Source organism: Aulonocara stuartgranti, assembly GCF_965226115.1.
Source record: "Aulonocara stuartgranti genome assembly, chromosome: 7".
Taxonomy (NCBI): domain Eukaryota; kingdom Metazoa; phylum Chordata; class Actinopteri; order Cichliformes; family Cichlidae; genus Aulonocara; species Aulonocara stuartgranti.
The window spans coordinates 13732721-13752800 of record NC_138945.1 but is presented as its reverse complement, the minus strand read 5'-3'; the positions used below and the strand labels follow the sequence as shown (position 1 = coordinate 13752800).

Here is a 20080-nt window from a genome sequence, read left to right as displayed (position 1 = left end):
GGCATGTTATTTAGGTGATAGATAAGAATATCCTCACCAGTGGTAATTCCAGGACATTTTCAAGGCAAGCAGCACAAAAATATTTGACTCTTTATGTATTTTATCAGTATAAGAGACCGATAAAACTGCATCTACCAACAACTTATTTTCCTAATATTGAACGTTTTAAAGTTATTCCGATATTACTTTGGAAAACCATGAGAAATAAATGGCTGTGTAAACAAAGAAATGAAACTAAACATCCGACAGCAACTGTAATGATTTCCTTTTTTCTTTTTTTTTTAAAGTCCACATGTTAAGCCAACAGCTGCAGGTCAGTAATCTGTTTCTTTAAAACCTCAAAGGACACAGTGCAGTCAGACTTGTGGCTGTGTAAGCACTTCTATCACATATTTCTCTTTTTCAGCCTTTGAGATCAAAAGCATGACTTCTAACCTCTGACACCTGCCTCCCAGCTGCTGGAGACATGCATTTCACACAGGAAGAAACACAAAGTGCTACAAATAACCACTTCCTGCTTTGACCTGTGACGAACATCAAATTAGACCAACGGCAAAATAAATGATAGGAGCATAAAAAGGGAGAAAATCCTTCCCCACCATCCAGAGTGGGCACCACAGTCTTCCTCAGTGCAAGCACGAGCCCGAGTGGAGAGCCGAACAGGAAGAAGTCAGTCACTTCAAATTCGAACTTCCCCAGAGATCCTCCCTCCAACATGGTGCTGTTGCTGGAACGCCGGGATCCAGCCTCTCTGTGGAGAACGCTGGCGTGAAGGCTGCCCAGAAAGAAACAAAATATAACACATTAGAAGAAATCTTTGAAGGATTTGTGGCATTTGTTTTAAGTTCTGTGTCTCACCTAGTGAGGAAGGCTTGGTGGTGTTTGATGGTGTCCAGCTCGTACGTGGAGGAGTCGCTGCGTTTGCGTGGAAGCTGCTTCTTGGGGTCGTCAGGCCCAGAGCAGTGAGGGATGTCAATGTTGCTGCGGCTGAGATGGCGGCTTCCTTCGAGGGATGGCGAGGAAGAAGAGACACTGTTTATGACGATACCAGGAGAAAGAAGTTCTGTGTCCTGAGAGAGAGGGATGAAAGAGGATACTGTCAAATGTGTGATTGAAATTATTCCCACAAGTCTTTAGTTTTTTTGGAATGACTTAGGTGTTTGTAATAGCCTTATAGTTTTATGGATAGCACTCTCAAACTGTAGGTTAGTTTGTCAGGACTATACTCACTATAATTTGGCAACTATCAGGTGAATGGTAATAAAAATTTGCACCAACATTCATAGTCTTGAGATGCCTCAGAAAAAGAAATATCCAGAGTCTTTGTCTAGCATAAATGAGACCAGCAGAAAAACATGTTACCATAGTGAGCTGCACCTGCAATGTGAAGCCCATTTATTTTTAAATTGCTGATTGTTTATGTTTTAAAAAATTAAGGATGGTTTAGCTTTTACAGTTACAAGATCATTGCACTTGAAAGACAACTACAAGATTTTGCTTTAACTTCACCTGTACGGATATCAAAAATTGCCTCAGTACCCTTTAAATGTGACATAAGATCTGTGATAACTCTTTACCTTTTCTTCATGCAAGGCTGAAATTGTATGAATTGTAATTTTAACTGGGTTTATGACCAGAACATGCACCTCCAAAACTGATGTCATACATCACTGCATTACTTCCACTTTGTATGTATTACCTACTAATAGATGTAATACATTAGAATATGCTAAACTAGGCTGCTCTAGTTTACCATTCAGTTCCAGGCACTGCTGTGCCACACTGTGTATTGTCTTGCCATGCAGACCCACTAGCATGGCTTCAGAGTCTTGTTACATCTAATGTACACATTTTCTTCATATATTTCCCCCCAAGGGTCACATTTAGCACACTGTACTGCATTTGACAACATATCGCTTACAGTAAAAACAGAATAAGTCACACCATTGCGCACTCATGGACATACACAAATGAAAATTGTCAGACAAGTTCATATAAAGCAAGGATGGAGTTGAATGCAAGAATGCAATGCATTGAACATGTTGGCTAGTTTTCCACGTATTTTAGCATAGCTAAACACAGTTTCTGGTATCAACAATGGACTGTATATAAAAGATGGATGTAGCCACTGTTACATTACATTGTCTTTAGCTAAGCATTTTAGCCATCGGCATCTGAGCTACTGAACCTAAAAATAACTAAGAAGGAGTGAAGCTGACCGATAAACCGAGAGACACTGAACAGTCCTTCTTGACACCAGTGGGGACCATAATGTACATCGGCAGTTTTTGGTTTTTTTAAGACTTTTTAAGACTTCAGCATTAGTTTCCTTTTTTAGACCCAGAAGCTACATCCATCTTTTATATACGGTCTACGGTATCAACAGCTTGGTATGTCATCAGAGAATTTAAGTTGATACCTGGACACTAATGGCACTGCCCCGTCTGCTGCTGTTTTGGCTTTCTGATACCGTCACAGAACTGCTGCACAGCGCATCAAAGCCCAGAATACCCCCAACACAGTCCCCAATAACACACACCTGTATTATAAAGCAAAGCACAAAAACATGAGTATGCACACTAAATCAGCGTTATCTGTACAAGCAGTGCCAATCCAAAAAAACAGAAACCCAACCTGGCCATTAAAAGAAGCTCCTTCCAAAGATCTGATGAAGTCGCTGTACACCTGATTGGCTCGTAAGATGACGGTTGCCACGGCATCTTGGTACTGTGGTGCAGAAGTAGCCAGAAGAGGAAGCGCAGCCAGCGGAATGTGGTCCTGACTGCTGGATAGACAGCTCTCATCGTAGCTGTAGGGGCTAAGACTGCAGAGCAGAGAGAAGTGGCTTTATGTCTATAATCAGCTTGCACGTGTATGACAGCATGTTATTAAAATGCTGCTTGCTCACTTGGACACAAGCGAGAATGCTTCGACACACACAGCAGGGCAGGGTACCATTCGAATGGCAATGCGGCCCAGTGCTGAAGGGTAATGGACCCTCATCACAGCCTCAAAAGCTCCACTTAGCGTGTTTACATCTCCCTGTTTGCTGTTCTGTTCTCCTTCAAGAAAAGCAAAGGCTCATTATTAATCATTGCCATGAAACACAATCATAAGGCCTTGCACATTTGTTTGAAAATTAAAAGACTTACTGTACTGCATAAATGAACATCTCCTATACCGATTGTGTTACTGGTGGGGGCTCGCTCATTTAAATAAATATACATATAACATATATAACACTTTCCTAGTCTTAGCTAATCATAACTAGCCACTATAATTTTGTTTTAATTCACTTTTCACATGTTGTTTGTTTTAACTATTTGACCTAGCTAAAAACGAACTGCTTTTCATTAGTTAGTTGTTTTTGTTTTCTTTAAAATTACATATTTTATAGTGTAAAATTATTTCCTGTAAATATCCTGGTAGATAATTGTTGTTATTTTTTCTATGACTGTATGAAATGTATCTAGCCATTAATGTCTTTGTGCTTAGATTATTTCATTTGAAAACTTTATAAGGCTTTAAGAGATCCTATCACCTGGTATTTAGTATGAAAAAAAAATCATTTTTCAATCTTTTCTAACCTTGATCAAATTTAATAATGGTTGAATTTTTTTGATAATAAATTAATTTCCTTTTTTCTTCTAATTATTATTATATTGATGTAAATGATATTTTTATCACAGAAAAATGAAAACTTAACTATGCAAATTTTAGCTTTAAGAATGTATTCTTATTATTTTCACTCTTGTACTAAACAATCAGTTAATCCAAAAATAGTCTATAATGTAATCTATAATGAACTTAGTAGTTAGTTGGATTGTGGGAAGAATTTTGAAGGTTTGACTGTACCAGAGCCAGTGTCCAGTATGTTGCCTCCATGCAGGACCAAAATGAGGACATGAATTTTGGAAGGCTGTACACACTGCTGAGATGAACAATCCTGCAGGTAAGAGAAACAGGAAAAAAGCAGGAAAATAAAGGTGGGCTGATAGGGATAGAGGCAAAAGGGAGTAAAGGAAAACACTGCAAGCAGTACTTAAAAGGACAAGGACATTATGACATGCAAGAGGAGGAACTGGGAACTGGACCTTCAATTGCAAAGATTCAATTAGTTATCTGTAAAAAAAAAAAAAAAGAAAAAAAGAAAAAGCAAGAAAACAACATTTTGTGCTTAAATGAGCTATGAGTTCAAAATAATCAAATAAAGTCTAAACACTTTGCTCTAGAGAAGACCAGTGGTGAGCTAGCTACATTTACATTTCATTTTGAAGAGAAAAAAGAAACCCTAACCAGGTTTTCCCCTTTTAAGGACACAACACTGGACAAGAGGAGGAAAAATCTTAAACGTCACTCCTGAAGTTAAATTCTAGGGTCAAGTTTTATTTTGGATTCTAGTTTCACTTCACTGGCGTTATAATGTAGAAGGAACAGTACCATCTACAAGCCCTTTAATTATAGGTGTCGGTGTAAGAAAGACAGGAATTAAATGCAAGAACACTGAAAAAAATGGCACCTCTATCTGTGTCTCCACATTGACGGCATACTCCCCGACTGACTCCTGGTACAAGGTTTCTGTGAAAACAAATTATGGACTTCATCACTGATGACAGAAGAGATGGCCTAAACTATAAATTCTGAGTCCTGTAGTCCTCAGGATACACTGGGCTTCATTTACAAACAGAGTAAACTGTGGCACTGTTCACTCTGCGGGGTGAGAAAAATGAGAAAAATAAATACATAAAACATGATGGCAATGGTCGAGGGATTCAAAATGTTTGTAGCCCACCAACCAGTGGGTGATGTCATGGTGACTATGTCCATCTTCGATATACAGTCTGAGTTCACAAAAAGTGCATAGACATAAATCTTAAACTGTGTGTGTCCATAAGCTTTCCGTTTGGATGTTTGCCCAGTAATTGCCGTCAGTCTGATGTAACTGCTGTCATGCTGGTCACGTAGGCCTTGTCTTCCTTCTTTTTTCTGGTCTTTTTTTCTTTTTCTTCCTTCTTTTTTTCCTAGTTTTCTTGGCATGGATTTAAATGTCAAACCTTTCTTATTCTTAAGTGACCCACAGTCCCTATCTCAGGGGGAAAACATCCAACTCCTGGTTATTACAGCCCCTTTGTCACTTCACAGGAAACACTTCTGTGCCTCATCCACATGGAACACTAATGTTTCAGTTCTTCACTTTTGAAATCTTTTTGATTTGTGCTTTAGTAGGCATGCTTCTCATTGAGAATAACACCTTTCAATACAAGATAATTTTCCTTAATGCACACAAGATGATAAGAACAAAATTGGTAGGTGCATCTCTTTCAGGACTTTATGTATATCAGTAAATGAAGCCCAGTGTTTTCTTGTTTTGTTTTGGTACACAAAAGCATAAGATTAAGAGTGAGGCAGTCACTTACCTTGTCCTTCATCCACTTCTATTGTTTCTATTTTGTCCATCAGATCATTTGAGCTCCACTTGGTGATTTCCTTGGAAAACATGTCTTCATTATCAGAAAAGTCCTCTGCAAGATACACAGAGGGATTTTAATATAATGGAGACACTTCACTGATCTGATCAAAGCAGTCAGCCTCATAACACAGATTAAATAACCTAAATTACATCAAAGGTGACTCCTGTTTATGCACTCTTTGAAAAATCAGTCTGTCTATTATGGTTCTCTAAAGGCTGGTTCCCCTGAAACCTCAAACCTCCTCAAAGTCTCCAGAGGTCTTTTTTAAAGATGTGCTTGTAAAGTCCTCTTTCAAAGGTCATTGTTATTCCATCACACCCAGTACTGAGAAAAATGTAGGCACTTTTGTTTGCATTCACATTCACTAGGCAGGACCTTCAGACAGGCATGTGAAGGTTTCTGAATTTACCCCCTAAACCTCCAGGTTTATGGGTACGGTTAGGGATGGAATTGATTTTAGCAACATGGTAAATACACAAGTTTTTCCAGAAACTAGAAGGCGATCGATCTAATGAAGTCTAACACATTCATTTGAGAATTACAATTTTTCTCATAAAAAATGTGTTTGGATACTCCAGAAACACAAAAACAGGTGTACCTAATAAAGTGACCGTGTATATGGCATTAGTGCGCAGTAACAAGCTGTTGGCACAAATTATTATACCTTTTTCTCAGAAATCACACATTGCTAATAAATTCATTCTAAAAACTAATATAATAAGCAAGTTAAGACATTTAAAAATTAATTTGTGAGACTCTGTCTGGCAGAATAATTTCTCTGGCTTCAACTTTAATAACATTCATTAATTAACATTTCAGCATTCATTCTTAAGGATAAATACCCACAGGGATAAACGAGAACATTAAAAGAAGCAAGCAGGATTAACAACCTTGAGTTTCTCCATTGTTAATATTTATCATCCCAAAGACACACAGATATGAAAACACATCAATTCATCTTTCAAGATAATGTCCAAATACTAAATTGAATCTGTGGGAACTGCTGAAATGCAAAAATCTTTCTTGTGCATGGGTACAATACTGAATAAATTCATTGGCTCGTGAGCTGTTTATAATGTGTTTTATTCTGCTGATCTTTACCATGAGCATCAAAGAACTCATCATCTGTGCTGTCCTCAGAGTCCCGGGCAATGCTCTGCATCCTCCACTCTGAAATGCTCTGATGAGATGGACTTCCTGTACAAACAAAGATTAACATTGGTGTATTACAGCGTTACCTAAAATTATGGCATGACCAATATTTTAAATAAGTACTTGCACTCATGTCAACAGTCACACTGTAATTCAAGGTATATCAATACAAATATTGTACCACAGACTGTGGTAAAAGCCAGTGAAACACACAAAAATCAGAAGGACATCCTCACCTCCTCGCTTTGATGACCTATTGGAGGATCTAGAGGATGTTGACCATTGTTTTGTGAGCTCCCCTCTTGTCTCAAGTGAATCTCCAAGCTTCCCTCCTGCTCCTTCTGCCTCTGCAGTCGAGCCCACTGTCTCTGCTTCCTGCTCCTGCTCTTGGCTAATGAAGGAGTTGTTGGCTTCTGTTCCCCCTCCATCATTCAGGCTGTATTGGGCCATCTTCTTTGCTAAGGCCAGCTGGGTCTCCAGCTCCAGCTGCCTGATGTCCTCGATAGTCAGGCCATACCACTCGTCCTGCCAGCACCACGCCTGCCGGTGGGCTCGAACCATGACTTTACGAAGGCCTGCAGGAACAGCAACCAAAATTTAGCGCTAATGAATTATTTTAAGGGCTCAAATCTACAAAAGTGGATTAGCTTAATATCCGTATCATTATAAATCCAATTTACTTTCTTCAGGTATTTACGATTCTCTGTCAGCTATTTGTTATAGGTTTGTGTTGTGTCTTCATCTTGATTTAGTTGATTTTTTTTTTTACTGCTTTTTTGAAATATAAGTGATCTTTACTCTTTTTTTTGGAAAGAGAGAAGTGATGGCGAACAAGAACAGTTAGGTGATGACTGTATAATTAACCAGTCAGTTGAAACTCACCATAAAGTGTTTTATCGCCACTCATATCATTATGACAGTCACGTTTTTCAATTTATACATGTGCATAAATTTAAAAACTCAACAGCCATATCTTTTTAAACTGTGCCTAACAGTTGTTTGAGTTGCATAATATGCTTAACTTTCTTCATCCTTATTTTGAGTGTGTATACATGGAGTTAAATTGCTTTTGACAGACCAATCCTGGCCTCTGGTTTTTTTTTCAGTTTTCATTTATATAAACAGAAGTCAGGATTGGTGTGTCAAAAGCAATTTAACTCCATGTATACACACTCAGAATAAGGATGAAAAAAGTTGAGCATATTATGCAACTCAAACACCTGTTAGGCACAGTTTAAAAAGGCCATGTGTCTTGGAGCTGGTGTGTGATAGTATTCATGAATCAGGGGAGATGCAGATGAAGACCCTGTGAATATTTTAGGGCGGAAGCCCAGTAAACAAGTGCAGATAACATTAGCATAAACATAACGTTCAGTGAAAGGCTGAAACGGGAGAGTCACAGAGGAAAATCACATTTTGTGATTGAAGATGTGTTGATTGGACCACTGAGTGAGAATATCATGAAGATAGAGCAGCCGCTGCTTCGCTAGTCTGGAAGTAAAATGCTGTGAGGCAGCATCCTGAGGGCCGTGAAAGTGTATAAACAGTCTTAGATCACAGCAATAAAACAGAAACACACCAACACAGGCAGGAAATTAATCCAGCCTGCTCTGTTATCTCGAGAAGCCAGTAACCTCTCTCTGCTCCTGCCTCTCTGACACTTTCTACACCAGGTATCGTTTGCATTTTTATTAGTTTTTCTTCGACACTTCCTTCTATTTTAACTTGGTTCATTCACATATATGCTTTTACTATTTCTTTTCCATATGGGAAGTGTTTGTTGTTTTGCTCTCTCTCTCTCTTGCCTGTCTGCCTGGGCGGGGCTCAGATTGGGCTCCCGCCCTTGGCCTACGCACCTGCAGCTGATCACCGGTGATTTGCAGTTGATCTCTGGCTCTTCTTAAGGCAGGGGCTCTGAGCTACTTGTCGCTGGAATATTGAGTAACTCTCGTTAGTATTGCCCGTCTCTATAGTGATTCTGTTGTTCCCGTGCTTGCCTTGGCTTAATCCTCATCTCTGTAAATAGGTTTATCTGGATCTGCCCTCATTCGTGACCCCTGGACCCCGTGCGTGAGAGTGGAGCTGCTTGTGTGGAGATTGTGTGGACAAGGAGTGGAGCGAGTATGAAGGCGTGTGTTTCCCTAACCTGTTGACCCCCGGGACCCTGGTGTTTCCCCCCCTTCACGTATATATAGCGCACCAGTGTGATTAATAAAGAACTGTTTGAAGCGTGCTTTCTCCGTCTGCGCCTGAGTCCATTCCACCGCCGTGACACAGACTACATTTTGTTTTTGACTTTCTGACTTGTGTTGTTGTGAGGCTTGTCTTTTGTGTCAGCTCTTCTGCGTCCTCCTCACGTGATTAGCTGCATACTGTGTATATCTAAGTGCCTGGTCTGTGTGTATTTCTGTTAGGTTGAAATTGTTAAATGTTGTCATTGTGTTACTTAAATTTGTAAATCGTGGTTCAAACTGTATGATTAAAGACATTTATTATAGGGACACATCCTATGTGAGGGTTCTGTTTTCTTATTTAGTAAACTTCCTGCCTTTATGACCCTTTTGGTGAGCAGGAGGTCACACAAACACAGACACACACACTCACATGCACATGAATACACATACACAGACGCACTTACATACACATACACACTCAATGCCTTAGGGTTTATGATGCACCATAGGCGGGTTTTACAATGGGTGTTTGTGTAAACTGTGTGTCACAGAAATAAAAGGCTGCTGTGGGGTGATGGTTCTTCAAAGTGGTCTGACACCGAGGGCAGAAGGGCTGCTCTGAGATCCTTCCCTTGCTATAGCATGTGAAAAACCAGTTAAGCTGTTCATCTTGCTTCGTTAACGGGAATAAGTCTCTAAACCAGCGGGCCTGTGGAAGCGCAGACCCAGCAATTTCCTTTTCCTCTATCAGATTACCTTAATAGGTCTGTGAAGTCTATGAGGTCTATACACAGCCCAACAGAGCTCGGCTTTCTTTGTGCTAGCTGGGTTAAAAGAAACCCTCAAAACTCTGTCAGAGATAATATGTCTCACAAGTAATTGGTGTATCACACCAGCGGTCATCACTTTCTTTCCTAAACCAGGCTTTTTGCTTCATATTCTGTGCATGCTCACATAAAAGGGACATTTCACGAGTCATATAACTCCTCTTCCACACAAAATGATCTCCTTTATCATGTCACCTGCCCCAGTCAGAGATGTTAATAAAGGAAAATAATCCAACGGTGACATAAAAAGACTATAAAAAACATAGCAGTAAAACGCTAAATTAACTCAAGTATAACTCAGGTTTATTATTTTAACATTGAGTAAATTTTTGATCCTGCTGTTTATTCTGAGAGCTGAATACTTTAAATGTCAAAGTTTACTGTCTCATAGTCTAATGAAGGAGAAGTGGAAATTGTTTTAGTTTGTCAGCAAATCAAAGTGAAAGTAATTTTATTGATTGAACAGGTGTTCCCGGCCTGTGTTCTGTGTTCTAGTAGCTGCAATTTCAGCAGTGTGAAAGCAACTTGGAGCAGACTAGAATTAAGTTTATTACAATAAAGACATTTATGCTGTTTCTGCATCAACAACTAACTACGTGCAAATTCTAGAGATATTACAATGCACAGTTTGTACTGCTCTTTACCGATGGTTTCATTTGCAATGTTAGTAAAGCTTAAGAACTTGCACATATAAAACATAGTCACCCAGCACTCGAAAGATGCTCTAAATAAAAAATTTATAGATTTGATTTAGTTAAAAGATTTAATAAAAATAAAGATAAATTACCATGACGATTTAGCCAGGTAAAAAACAGCCATTGAAAACTTAGATTATAAACTCGACATATCTTGCCAACCTAGCCAGAATCCTCTGGTTTGTTATGCAATTTGTTATATGAATAGATTAACTACCTATGTACCAAATCTTGAATTAACAAATAAAATTGGAATTTTTATCTGTTCTTCCAAGTTGTGCATTTCAGTCCTCTTTAGGATGTCACAGTTTGCAGGATTATTGGACACTGGGATTAAATATTGATATAGTCATAGTTTTTGCTAATCTTTAAGGATCTTTAGGGATTTTTTTGTTTTTATTTTAGCTTCTACAGTTATCTTAGACTTTGGTTTTTCCTTGTTTTTCAGTAAAATATATGTCTGTAGGTTGTAAGATCTGAACCACATAAAAACATGCATACACGCAAGCCATACCTACCCACATCATGAATGAAGCGTTCAATCTTAGACTGCATGCCCCAGTATCTGAACTCTACTTTGCACAGCTTGTAGGCACACATGACAGAACTCTGACCCAGGTTCTGGCCAATTTCCTCAATCCAGTCCTCTGACAATGGACCCCGTTTAGTCTTGACTGACTGATACAGCTTAGGGTCTTCTTCCACGAGGTACTCATGAGGAGGTATGTAGTCCTTGACGATGTCTATGGGGTCTACAAGGGAAACAAAGACATAATGAATTGCTAAACTGAGGCAGATTCAAGCAGCAGGTATGTCTCAATGTCCTCACTCACCTCAAGAAAAGAATGTGATTTTATGTGTGTGTCTTTTATGTAATCAGTCCCTGCCGGGATCGTGTCTGGAGCTGACTGCACATTTTCCCTGCACCCCAGTGAATTTTAGTATGCGGAGGCTCAACACAAGCTCTTACACTCCACAGCCTACATCCCCTCTGCACCACACTGTCAGCGCTTTCATTGCAAATAACTCTGTGTAAATTCGATTTCTGATCCTGCTTATGAGGAGACGACGACCAGGCAGTTGATCCCAGAGGCACAATTTTAGCGTAATGGTGCAGAGAGAGTGAGTTTTTAAGTGTGCATGACGATAAACTTACCAATAGTCCTCTGTCTTTTCTCAGCAGAGGACATATTGAAGACATCCACTTGATTTCCAGTATCTGGTTTATAATAAGTCTCAATGTCTATAGAAAATTTCTCAACAAAGGGACAGGTATACCTGAGGAAAGAAAAAGAAATTGTTGCTTTGGATGGAAAAGCAATATGAGCAGCTGGGTCTCCAGAAGTAGAGCCAGTTATCTACAAGATGGGGGGTTGATGGCTCAATCCCTCTAGGGGAACTATGCTCCCCTAGTTTACATATCAAAGTACCCTTGGGCAAGATGCCAAGCCCTGAATTGACCTCGAAGTATCCATCAGAGTGTGAGTGTCAGTGTGTAAGAATGTTTATTAAGTGCTTAGATGCAGAAAAGAGCAGTTTATATAAAGCAGTATTAGTAGTGCAAGTGTATATGACAGGGTGAATGAGCCTTGTAGTAAGAAAACGCTTTGAGCACAAAATCACTGCTATTGAAAGTAATAATCCTAATTTCCAATTCAAAATCATATGAAGTGTGAATGCAGTGTCACAATCTAGGATTGTCAGAGGCAATAGTGAAAAGCTGCTCTGGCATCTTCACATGGTTGAAACAATACAAGAACCAGTGTTTGGGTTCTTTGCTAGAAGTCATTGGTGGTATCATGCATCAGTTAACAGGATCCTTCATCCCAAGTCAATATTAGATCTCATGACCCCCCCCCCCCCCCCCCCAATGATGCATAGGCAATTAGATATCTTCAAGTGAAAGTCAACAGAAACCAAGCACAACAATTCACTGAATATCCCATGCTCAGCATCCTTTCAAGAAATTGCAATGGGCTGCATTTTAACACCCTGGTCCTAAGACAGGGACCTCCAGGGTGGAAATGGTTAAAGTTACTAGTAAGTGCATCTCCTTTAAAATGTAGCTGAGCATCAGCAGAAAAAAGCCTAAGCTGAAGTAAAGTGCAGCACCTGTAAGCAGAGCTCATGTAAAATGCTGCAAATCAGCATCAGTTGTAAAGTAAAAAGTGGTGCCAATAAAATTCCCTTAACACTTGATGGGCTTAGAAAGCAGTTGGAGTGGCTGGTTCCAACACATTAAGTCATCAGGATGATATTCAAAGTTGGCAGCAAATGAATATGTGGTCATGCAGCTGAAGTTGTTGTATTTAAAAAAAGAAAAAAGAAAGAAAGAACACACTGCCATCAGCAGATAATAATAAAAAGAACATAATAAAAACCATTAACAACATTTTATCTCTGAAAGGTCAGCATTTCTACTTCAGATAAAGCCAACCTCATGTAACGTACGCTTAAGCATTAAGAGGGAGCAACTGTTTTACAAGAGGCACAGGGGGACAGTTTTATAATGTGTTCCCCGGAAATAAAATTCCATCACTTTATTTTCTGTATCTGTGGTTCCCTCACCGGGTTCGCGTATAGGGGTAAGCATTCCAAGACTCCTCTTCCACTCGAAGGGCAGCTTGAGGCAGAATGGCACAAAACCAGGATGGGATGTGTTTGCCGATGTGATAGACCTTGTGAGTGTACTGACCCGAGCCGCCAGGGCCGTCCTCATATGGTTTGTTCTCCAGGATCTCCACCCCACTGCCCTCACCACAACTTTCTTGTCTGCTCTTTTTCTGCAAGACAGCAAATATGAAGAGGTCTAAAGTATAAAGCTGTTGAGATTAATCAAGATGCAAATAGTATGTGTAAAAGAACTCAATATACAGCCACAATGGTGTTCACGTTAGAGTATTACATTAGTATCACATACACACATTATATTAATAATAATAATGTAGCATCAGCTAATTTTACATGTATTTGCATGTTATACTCTACTGGACTCCAAAAGTGTTGGATCACATCAAAACCCAAGATATTTATTCGTAAGCCTGGAATTCAGAAATATTTCAAAACACAAGAGATGAAATGCAAAAAGAACTTCAGACAATTAAAACAAATTTTCTCAGTGACCATAATTCCTTAGTACAAAAGGTCAGATTCCCTCAAGTTATATTTTTGTCTATATAAGCAGTGTTCAGACGAAGCTCAGGTAGAAGCTCACATACAGTTAGGTCCATAATTTGTTGAACAAGGACACAGTTTGTCTCTGTACACCACCTCAGCAGTATCCCTCAGTATTGGTCTCTGAGGAGATGTAGTATCTTTAAAGCATTTTTCAGTCAGAGGAAAAATGTCCAACACTGGAAATATACTGCAGTAACAGAAAGAGATTTCCACCTGCCTGAACATGTTGAACATTATGACAATGGCTATCATCACTGACATTACAAGAATTCATTTGTTACACGTTACAGTTCTGTTTCCTCTTTATTAGGGGTGTGATTGTACACTTTAGATCCTGCCTCCAACATACAAAACCTACATGACTTCACTTCCACTTTCCCATGCTGTAAAACTCAGTGCTGACATCATTGCTGTAGTCCAATCATCTTTCTGCCTCCCTTCACTCTGAGTGAACTCAGCCCACCTTCAATCAGTCTCCTCTCTGCATATTTTAAATCACACCACTCATCTTTCATTCTCCCTTGCAGACTCCTTCGTGCAACCCAACTCCCCCTCATCTCTGCCTTACGCAAGTCACTTCATCCAAGTTTTCAACGTATCCTGTCCTAATTCATTTTATTCTACTGTGATGGGTCATCGGCATCTAATCGCCAAATACCATAACTTAAAATCATCATGAATTATGTTTAGTTCTCTCTATTGATCTCTCCTCAGTGAAATAAGACATATCCCAAAAGAGCACCTTTGTTAACTAAGAGTGGTGTAATTTCAAAAAACACTTTTTTCTTTGTTAATTTCAATGAATTGCTTAAATAAGCATGTCTCTTTGAAAATAACTCTGTTCCTTCATATTCTATAAAGAGCCAAGAGTGTTTCTTATCATTAATATCCTGTCAACTATGGTATGTTTTTAGGGGACTAATAAATTGAAATAACAGATCACTTGCAAAAACTGGTATCACAAGCTTTTTATACTGCTGAATGATAAAGGTCCTTAAATTGTACTTTTCCTGGCTCAGACCTTGGTTTTGATTAATGAACAACTTGCAGCTGGGACTGGTGTCCACACACTCGCTTCTTTCTATAAACTTCCAATTAAACCCCTGCTAGCCTTACGCAGCACTCCTGTCTGTCACTGCCCAACCTTGTGATTACATCACAGAGCTGGATGATGCAGCAGAGCCGATGTGATGAGGTGGAAAGAAAAAGCTGCCACATGGAACAAGAAAGGTCTGCCTCTCCATTATATAAGACACCAGTTTTCTCTACTTCGCCCACCCTATTCCTCTACTGTTCAGAGTTTTCCATCTTCTTTGGCTTTGAACAACACCTCTGTTTGATGTTACACTGTGAAGAGTTATGTTAACAGCAGATTCAGTTTGCGTATTTTGAGTAGATCTTGCTTTAAATGCAGCATTTTGCAGATTTTCCTCAGGTTAGGAGGATCGTCCTCATTAGGAGGAACTTTCAGGTGTTTTATGAAGTCTCAGTCCTAGCTCATCACTGAAAGAGGAAAGCTGAGTCAGCGTGATCTAGTCTGAGCAGATTATCTGATCTGATGCCTTATGCTAAATGGGAATATTAGTAGGATAGTCTTCGACCTGTTCTACATGATAATAGGTTTGTAGAAAATATTGTTTTAGGGCAAAAAACTGAATAAAAACTCATTGGTTACCGGGTGATTGCACAAATTTCTTTTCACATTTAGTGAATGATTTCAAGTAGCTGCAAAAAGCAACTGGTCACCCAGAAGTTGAGCGTGCAACACAACACCTCTGGCCAACTACTTTTGATCAAAAGGCGATTTCACAGGTCACTTAGTGGGAAGCAAAATATTTGTTACCAAAAAAGTCAGTTCATTACAAATTAAGGTTTGGATTTCAATGGAATATCCTGAAATACCAACCAAAACAATACATTTCTGATTGTATTTTTTATGCATCTATATAATAACAATCTGAGAAGTGCATAACAGTAGATCATACAGTAATATTTTGAATCTGTTATCAACCTCGCATCTTTTCATCTAATCCAGACTAAATGAGACAGACATAGGGGAGGTAAAATCAGCATGGAACTTCCCCCAATAAAAGGCAGCAGATGGTTCAGCCACATAGATCCCACCGAGTGTTGTATTAATCCTGCTGCTCTACAGACAACTGGTCTGGAATTACAGTTTCCGTTTATAAAGAGCCTACATCTCCTTACAAGGCTCTCCTTTTGTACACATCCACCTTTATGTGGCTTATTAAATATATGAAAACCCTCCAGGATCTGATAATAGAAGCTCAGTTACCTACATAAGAATCACAATCTACCAGGGTGGAAAGTGAACTTAAAATTTTAACATCTGCCAGCCACTGGCAGGCAAATGTTCACATTCACACAGTAAAGGATTGTTTGGTGTTTAAAACCACTTTTATATTTTACCATCCTTTGGCTTGTGACTGGAGCTAATTTCCAAAATGACTGCAGTGATTACATGAGAGATATCCATATTACTGGATTTAGTTCTTTAGTTTTTCAGAGGGTCAGCGACTTTCATATAATTAACCTGCCATGCTTGGTTGAATATTTCAGACATAATAACACTGGTACAAAACTGTAGCTGGGCAGACTCATATTGGAACAGAAAACATTGAAATTGGAGTCTTGAAAAAAAAAGAAAAAGAAAACTTATTACCGCCAGCTAATAACTATCCAAGTCAGCATTGACACCATGGGTGCGGTGCATACATGTGTCATATAAACAATAGTCTATAATACTGGAAAATAAAAGAACTTTCCAAAAGAATATGTGATAATATGTTTATCTTTTTATACGTCTATATGTCTATAAGGACACTGATAAAGGGCATGGCTGCTATAATACACAGGTGTGCCAACAAAGGGAACAACAGTATCGCTGATTTGTATCTGCTAAGCCTGATCTTTGCTAATTCTAGTCACTGAAATGGACATGTTGATGTGTTTGTGGCGATAGCACCTTTTGGAGCACAAATAGAATGTTTTGCTGTGTGGCACAGCTAGAAAAAGACAGCTGCAGTTCAGTTTTGTTGAGTGAAATTCGATGATTTTATTTGTCTGATACTAATGCACCATTACCAATCTGTTTCTCTTTGTTGGACCCACATAGATTGTGGATGGAGATGCAACCCAAACTTCCTGCTAAGTCATCTGCTCTTTTGCTCTCTGTTATCTGGCTCCAAAAGTTAACATGGCAACAGTAAGAGCACTGATATTTCAAAATTCAGATTCCAGAAACCCCTGGTTGATGGTTATGTCCATGTTTGTTGTATGTGTATGACACCACAGTGTCAACCTGGGGCTTTTAGGGCAATATGAAGATCTGGGGTCTGAGGGTTGCCCATGCACTTTTAGCGGCAGTGATATACTAGTGATGTAAGAGTTAATTATCAGGTGTTACATTGTTCATGCAAACTGGGTATTTCTGGCTACAGCTTTTGCATCTTCCTACTCATTCAGAATGAATGACTGCACTGGCATTGTCTTGTGATTTTTGAAACATGATTGAAAAATGATTGAAAAGGCATTTCATTCCTGCCACTGTAATATGCTGCAGGTCGAGGAACGCACAACATGAATACAAATCATCATGATCATTACTAACGGCAAGAGTGGGGTGTTCAGGGTCAAGAAGGAGAGCTCAGATTGCAAAATGAGCTCTCTCTACTGAAGACTTTAGGGAGGTAATATCAGTACTGAAGGTCAGAGGAGGCAAACAGCTGGAAAATTGTAATAATCTAGCAGGTAATGTAATTTAGGTGAGGTGCTAAGAGCCTCAAATTACCATCCTTCTGTCTGCATACCTTCTGGGAAGTGAGCACACAGGATCTGTATTAATAACACTCATCTTCAATCCCAGAGCAGAAAAGAGGTACAGTGTAGAATATACAGGGTGCTCTGTGAATCTTTATTAACCCTTTAAGACCTACCATAGAACCAAGTCCGCCAGAGCTTATAGTATATTTTTACATGCTGTGGAGCCATTTTTTGGAGCATTTCAAGTTGCTATACATCAATACAACCATTATAGCCCAAATTTTAATAATATATCTGCATTAAGTGCATAGTAATTACATAAATTGTAAAAAAGTGCAATAAACTACAAAAAAATGTAAAATCGTTTTTGTTTTTTTAACATATATTTCTAGTTAGAGAAATTTAAGAGGTTTATCCCTCAAAACTGTAAATACAAAAAAGTTGCACAAACTAGTTTCCCACCACAGGAAATTTATTTTAAGTGTCTTCATAGTTTTATTTTTGAGATACACCAATTTTCATATACTGCAGGAAAAACGAAAAAATATATTATAGTGCAAATTTGCAAAATAACAGCATATGCATCAAAATAAAATATTTCCAGCAGTGCAATGTGAGTCCTCGGCATCCCAGAAACGACACAGAAAGTCATAAAGTCAAACATAACTTTTAAAAACACAAGTATAGGCTCATAAGGCCACAATGGTAAAAAAACTACATTTCCGCAAAATGACATCACTTCCGGTTTCGGGCAGGTCATGACGGACATGCGACAGTTCACGCTGATGGACGTAGGAAGTGTTATGAACAGCTGATCGGATCGGCAAAGCGTGTTTCTGGAATATTATGTTTTTGTTGCTGCAAGTGCTTTTTATGCAGTTTTTGCAAAGCCATATGTGGAAGGAAACTGTGACCTAGGACAAGCTGATGTGCATAAGATGTAAGTACAACTCCTCCGGTTTCATATGCAAAAAAAATTATTGCGCTAGCTTACTTGGTTGCAGTGCTACCGGGATTTGAAAATAGTTACACAAAATGGAGCGTGTCCACTCCGACCGGCTTTAAAGGGTTAAAACATAGGTAATCCTGGGGAATGTTGAGCCTGACAGAAAGTTCACAACAGGACTTCTCTAAACAATGGGTAGCTGGGGCCATCTTTAAGATACAGTTTATGCACAGAAAAATATGAATGGTTTTTACTTAAACTGACTGTGGCTATGTCCACACGTACCCGGGTATTTTTGCAAACGCAGATTTTTCTATGCGTTTGCACCTTTCGTCCACACGTAAACGGCGTTTTTGGTCACTGAAAACGGAGATTTTTAAAAACTCCAGCCAGGGTGGATATTTTCTAAACCTCAGTTTTTGCATTTACGTGTGGACGAGAAAAACGGAGAAAACGCAGCGTCAAAGATGTGTGCCTTTTTTGACGTCACAGTGTGCGCCACGTTATTGTTTCGGTGAAATGAATTTCTACAATACTGTTACTGTTAATTCTACTCTCTGCAGTGTTTAAATGCTTACATATACACACAGTTACTGTCCCTCCACACATACGACTCGGTTCTGCTTCCATGCCCCAGCTTTGTTTACTTTTTCCCACCGAGGCTTCTAGACTTCTGATTGGCCAACATTTCTACACGGTTAGGAATATAGCGCCACCTGCTGCTTTGGCATGTTCATAGCAGCGTTTTCCTTCCTTTCTGCCTTTATGTGTGGACGGGATTATTTTTTAAAACGAAAACAGAAAATCTCCGTTTTCAAAAATACCCGTGTACGTGTGGACGTAGCCTGTGATTAAGTGTCTGAAAAGCCAAATTAATGGCTTTGTCAGTGGTGATTGAACTACTGAGTCTCTACAGTTGCTATTGATGGAGTTTGACACCATTAGATTACATTAATTAGATTGCATCTAATTAGCAGTTAATACGTGAAAACTTAATAAGTGAAAACTCAGAATTTGAATGCATTTCATTTGTCAGCTTTAAAATTCAAAAATTTTGTATAGTTTACCAAGCTTTGCTCTGCAAAAAAATTAAAAACAATTTTATTGTTTTATTAGCAATAATATCTGATTCTAAAACAGGACACCTACACTCTACTTAGAGACCTCATATCATTTATGTATAGACTAAGCCTATGTTTGAATTCTGTTTTTATTTTTAATCTTTATTATCAAACCCTTAAAAATCCTTATTTTACCCCTCTGTGAACTAAACTACCAGACTAACGACTGTCCTTTTTATAATAGTGTTGCATTTGACTGTTATATTTTTATGTTTCTTATAGATTTTTAATCATGTTGTAGGTGGCACTCATATGGGGATCATTTTCTGTGGAAGAAAAATCATATTACCCATGAAACAATCCTTTTAGATTGGGACTGCCAACACCACCTCTTTCATGTGCGTGCAAGAAAACCCTGGGTTAATTTACCGAATTAATAACCAGCTTAACTTGACTGCTTATCCTGATTGTCAACATTAGGGTAAGTGAATACAGCTAACAAAAAGATACCCTGGATATGTTGAGCTGGCTAGTACAGGGCCAAATATATTTCTGTTACCCCACTTCAGAGTTCAGTTTTATAGTTTTATCTTCAGAGTTGAAGATAACTCTCTTTCTAAAACCCACTCAGGTTTAACAAACTCAGAGTTGTTAGCTGAAGCCCTGCACTGCTGTATTGGACTACATCCCCCTTTCAGCCCTTGCTGAATAACACAACCCACAGACATGAGTGTAGACATGCTGAGTAAATAGAAAAAGGACAAGCTCCAGGTCTCCTTGGAGATCTTACATGA

At 38.9% G+C, this 20080-nt stretch overlaps 1 protein-coding gene across 4 annotated transcripts in view; it reads right to left on the bottom strand.

The window, feature by feature from the left end:
- pitpnm2 (phosphatidylinositol transfer protein, membrane-associated 2) overlaps nt 1-20080 on the bottom strand; it is a 65688-nt gene that overhangs the window by 16077 nt on the left and 29531 nt on the right. For all 4 annotated transcript variants that reach the window (XM_082539619.1, XM_082539622.1, XM_082539621.1 and 1 more), the window contains 13 exons: nt 12888-13102; nt 11476-11597; nt 10838-11071; nt 6860-7198; nt 6573-6668; nt 5418-5522; nt 4520-4578; nt 3856-3946; nt 2909-3062; nt 2635-2824; nt 2420-2539; nt 859-1070; nt 600-775 (listed from right to left, as the gene is read on the bottom strand). In XM_082539619.1, coding sequence (XP_082395745.1) covers nt 600-775; nt 859-1070; nt 2420-2539; nt 2635-2824; nt 2909-3062; nt 3856-3946; nt 4520-4578; nt 5418-5522; nt 6573-6668; nt 6860-7198; nt 10838-11071; nt 11476-11597; nt 12888-13102 — 2113 coding nt within the window. The remainder of the gene's footprint in view (nt 1-599; nt 776-858; nt 1071-2419; nt 2540-2634; nt 2825-2908; nt 3063-3855; nt 3947-4519; nt 4579-5417; nt 5523-6572; nt 6669-6859; nt 7199-10837; nt 11072-11475; nt 11598-12887; nt 13103-20080) is intronic.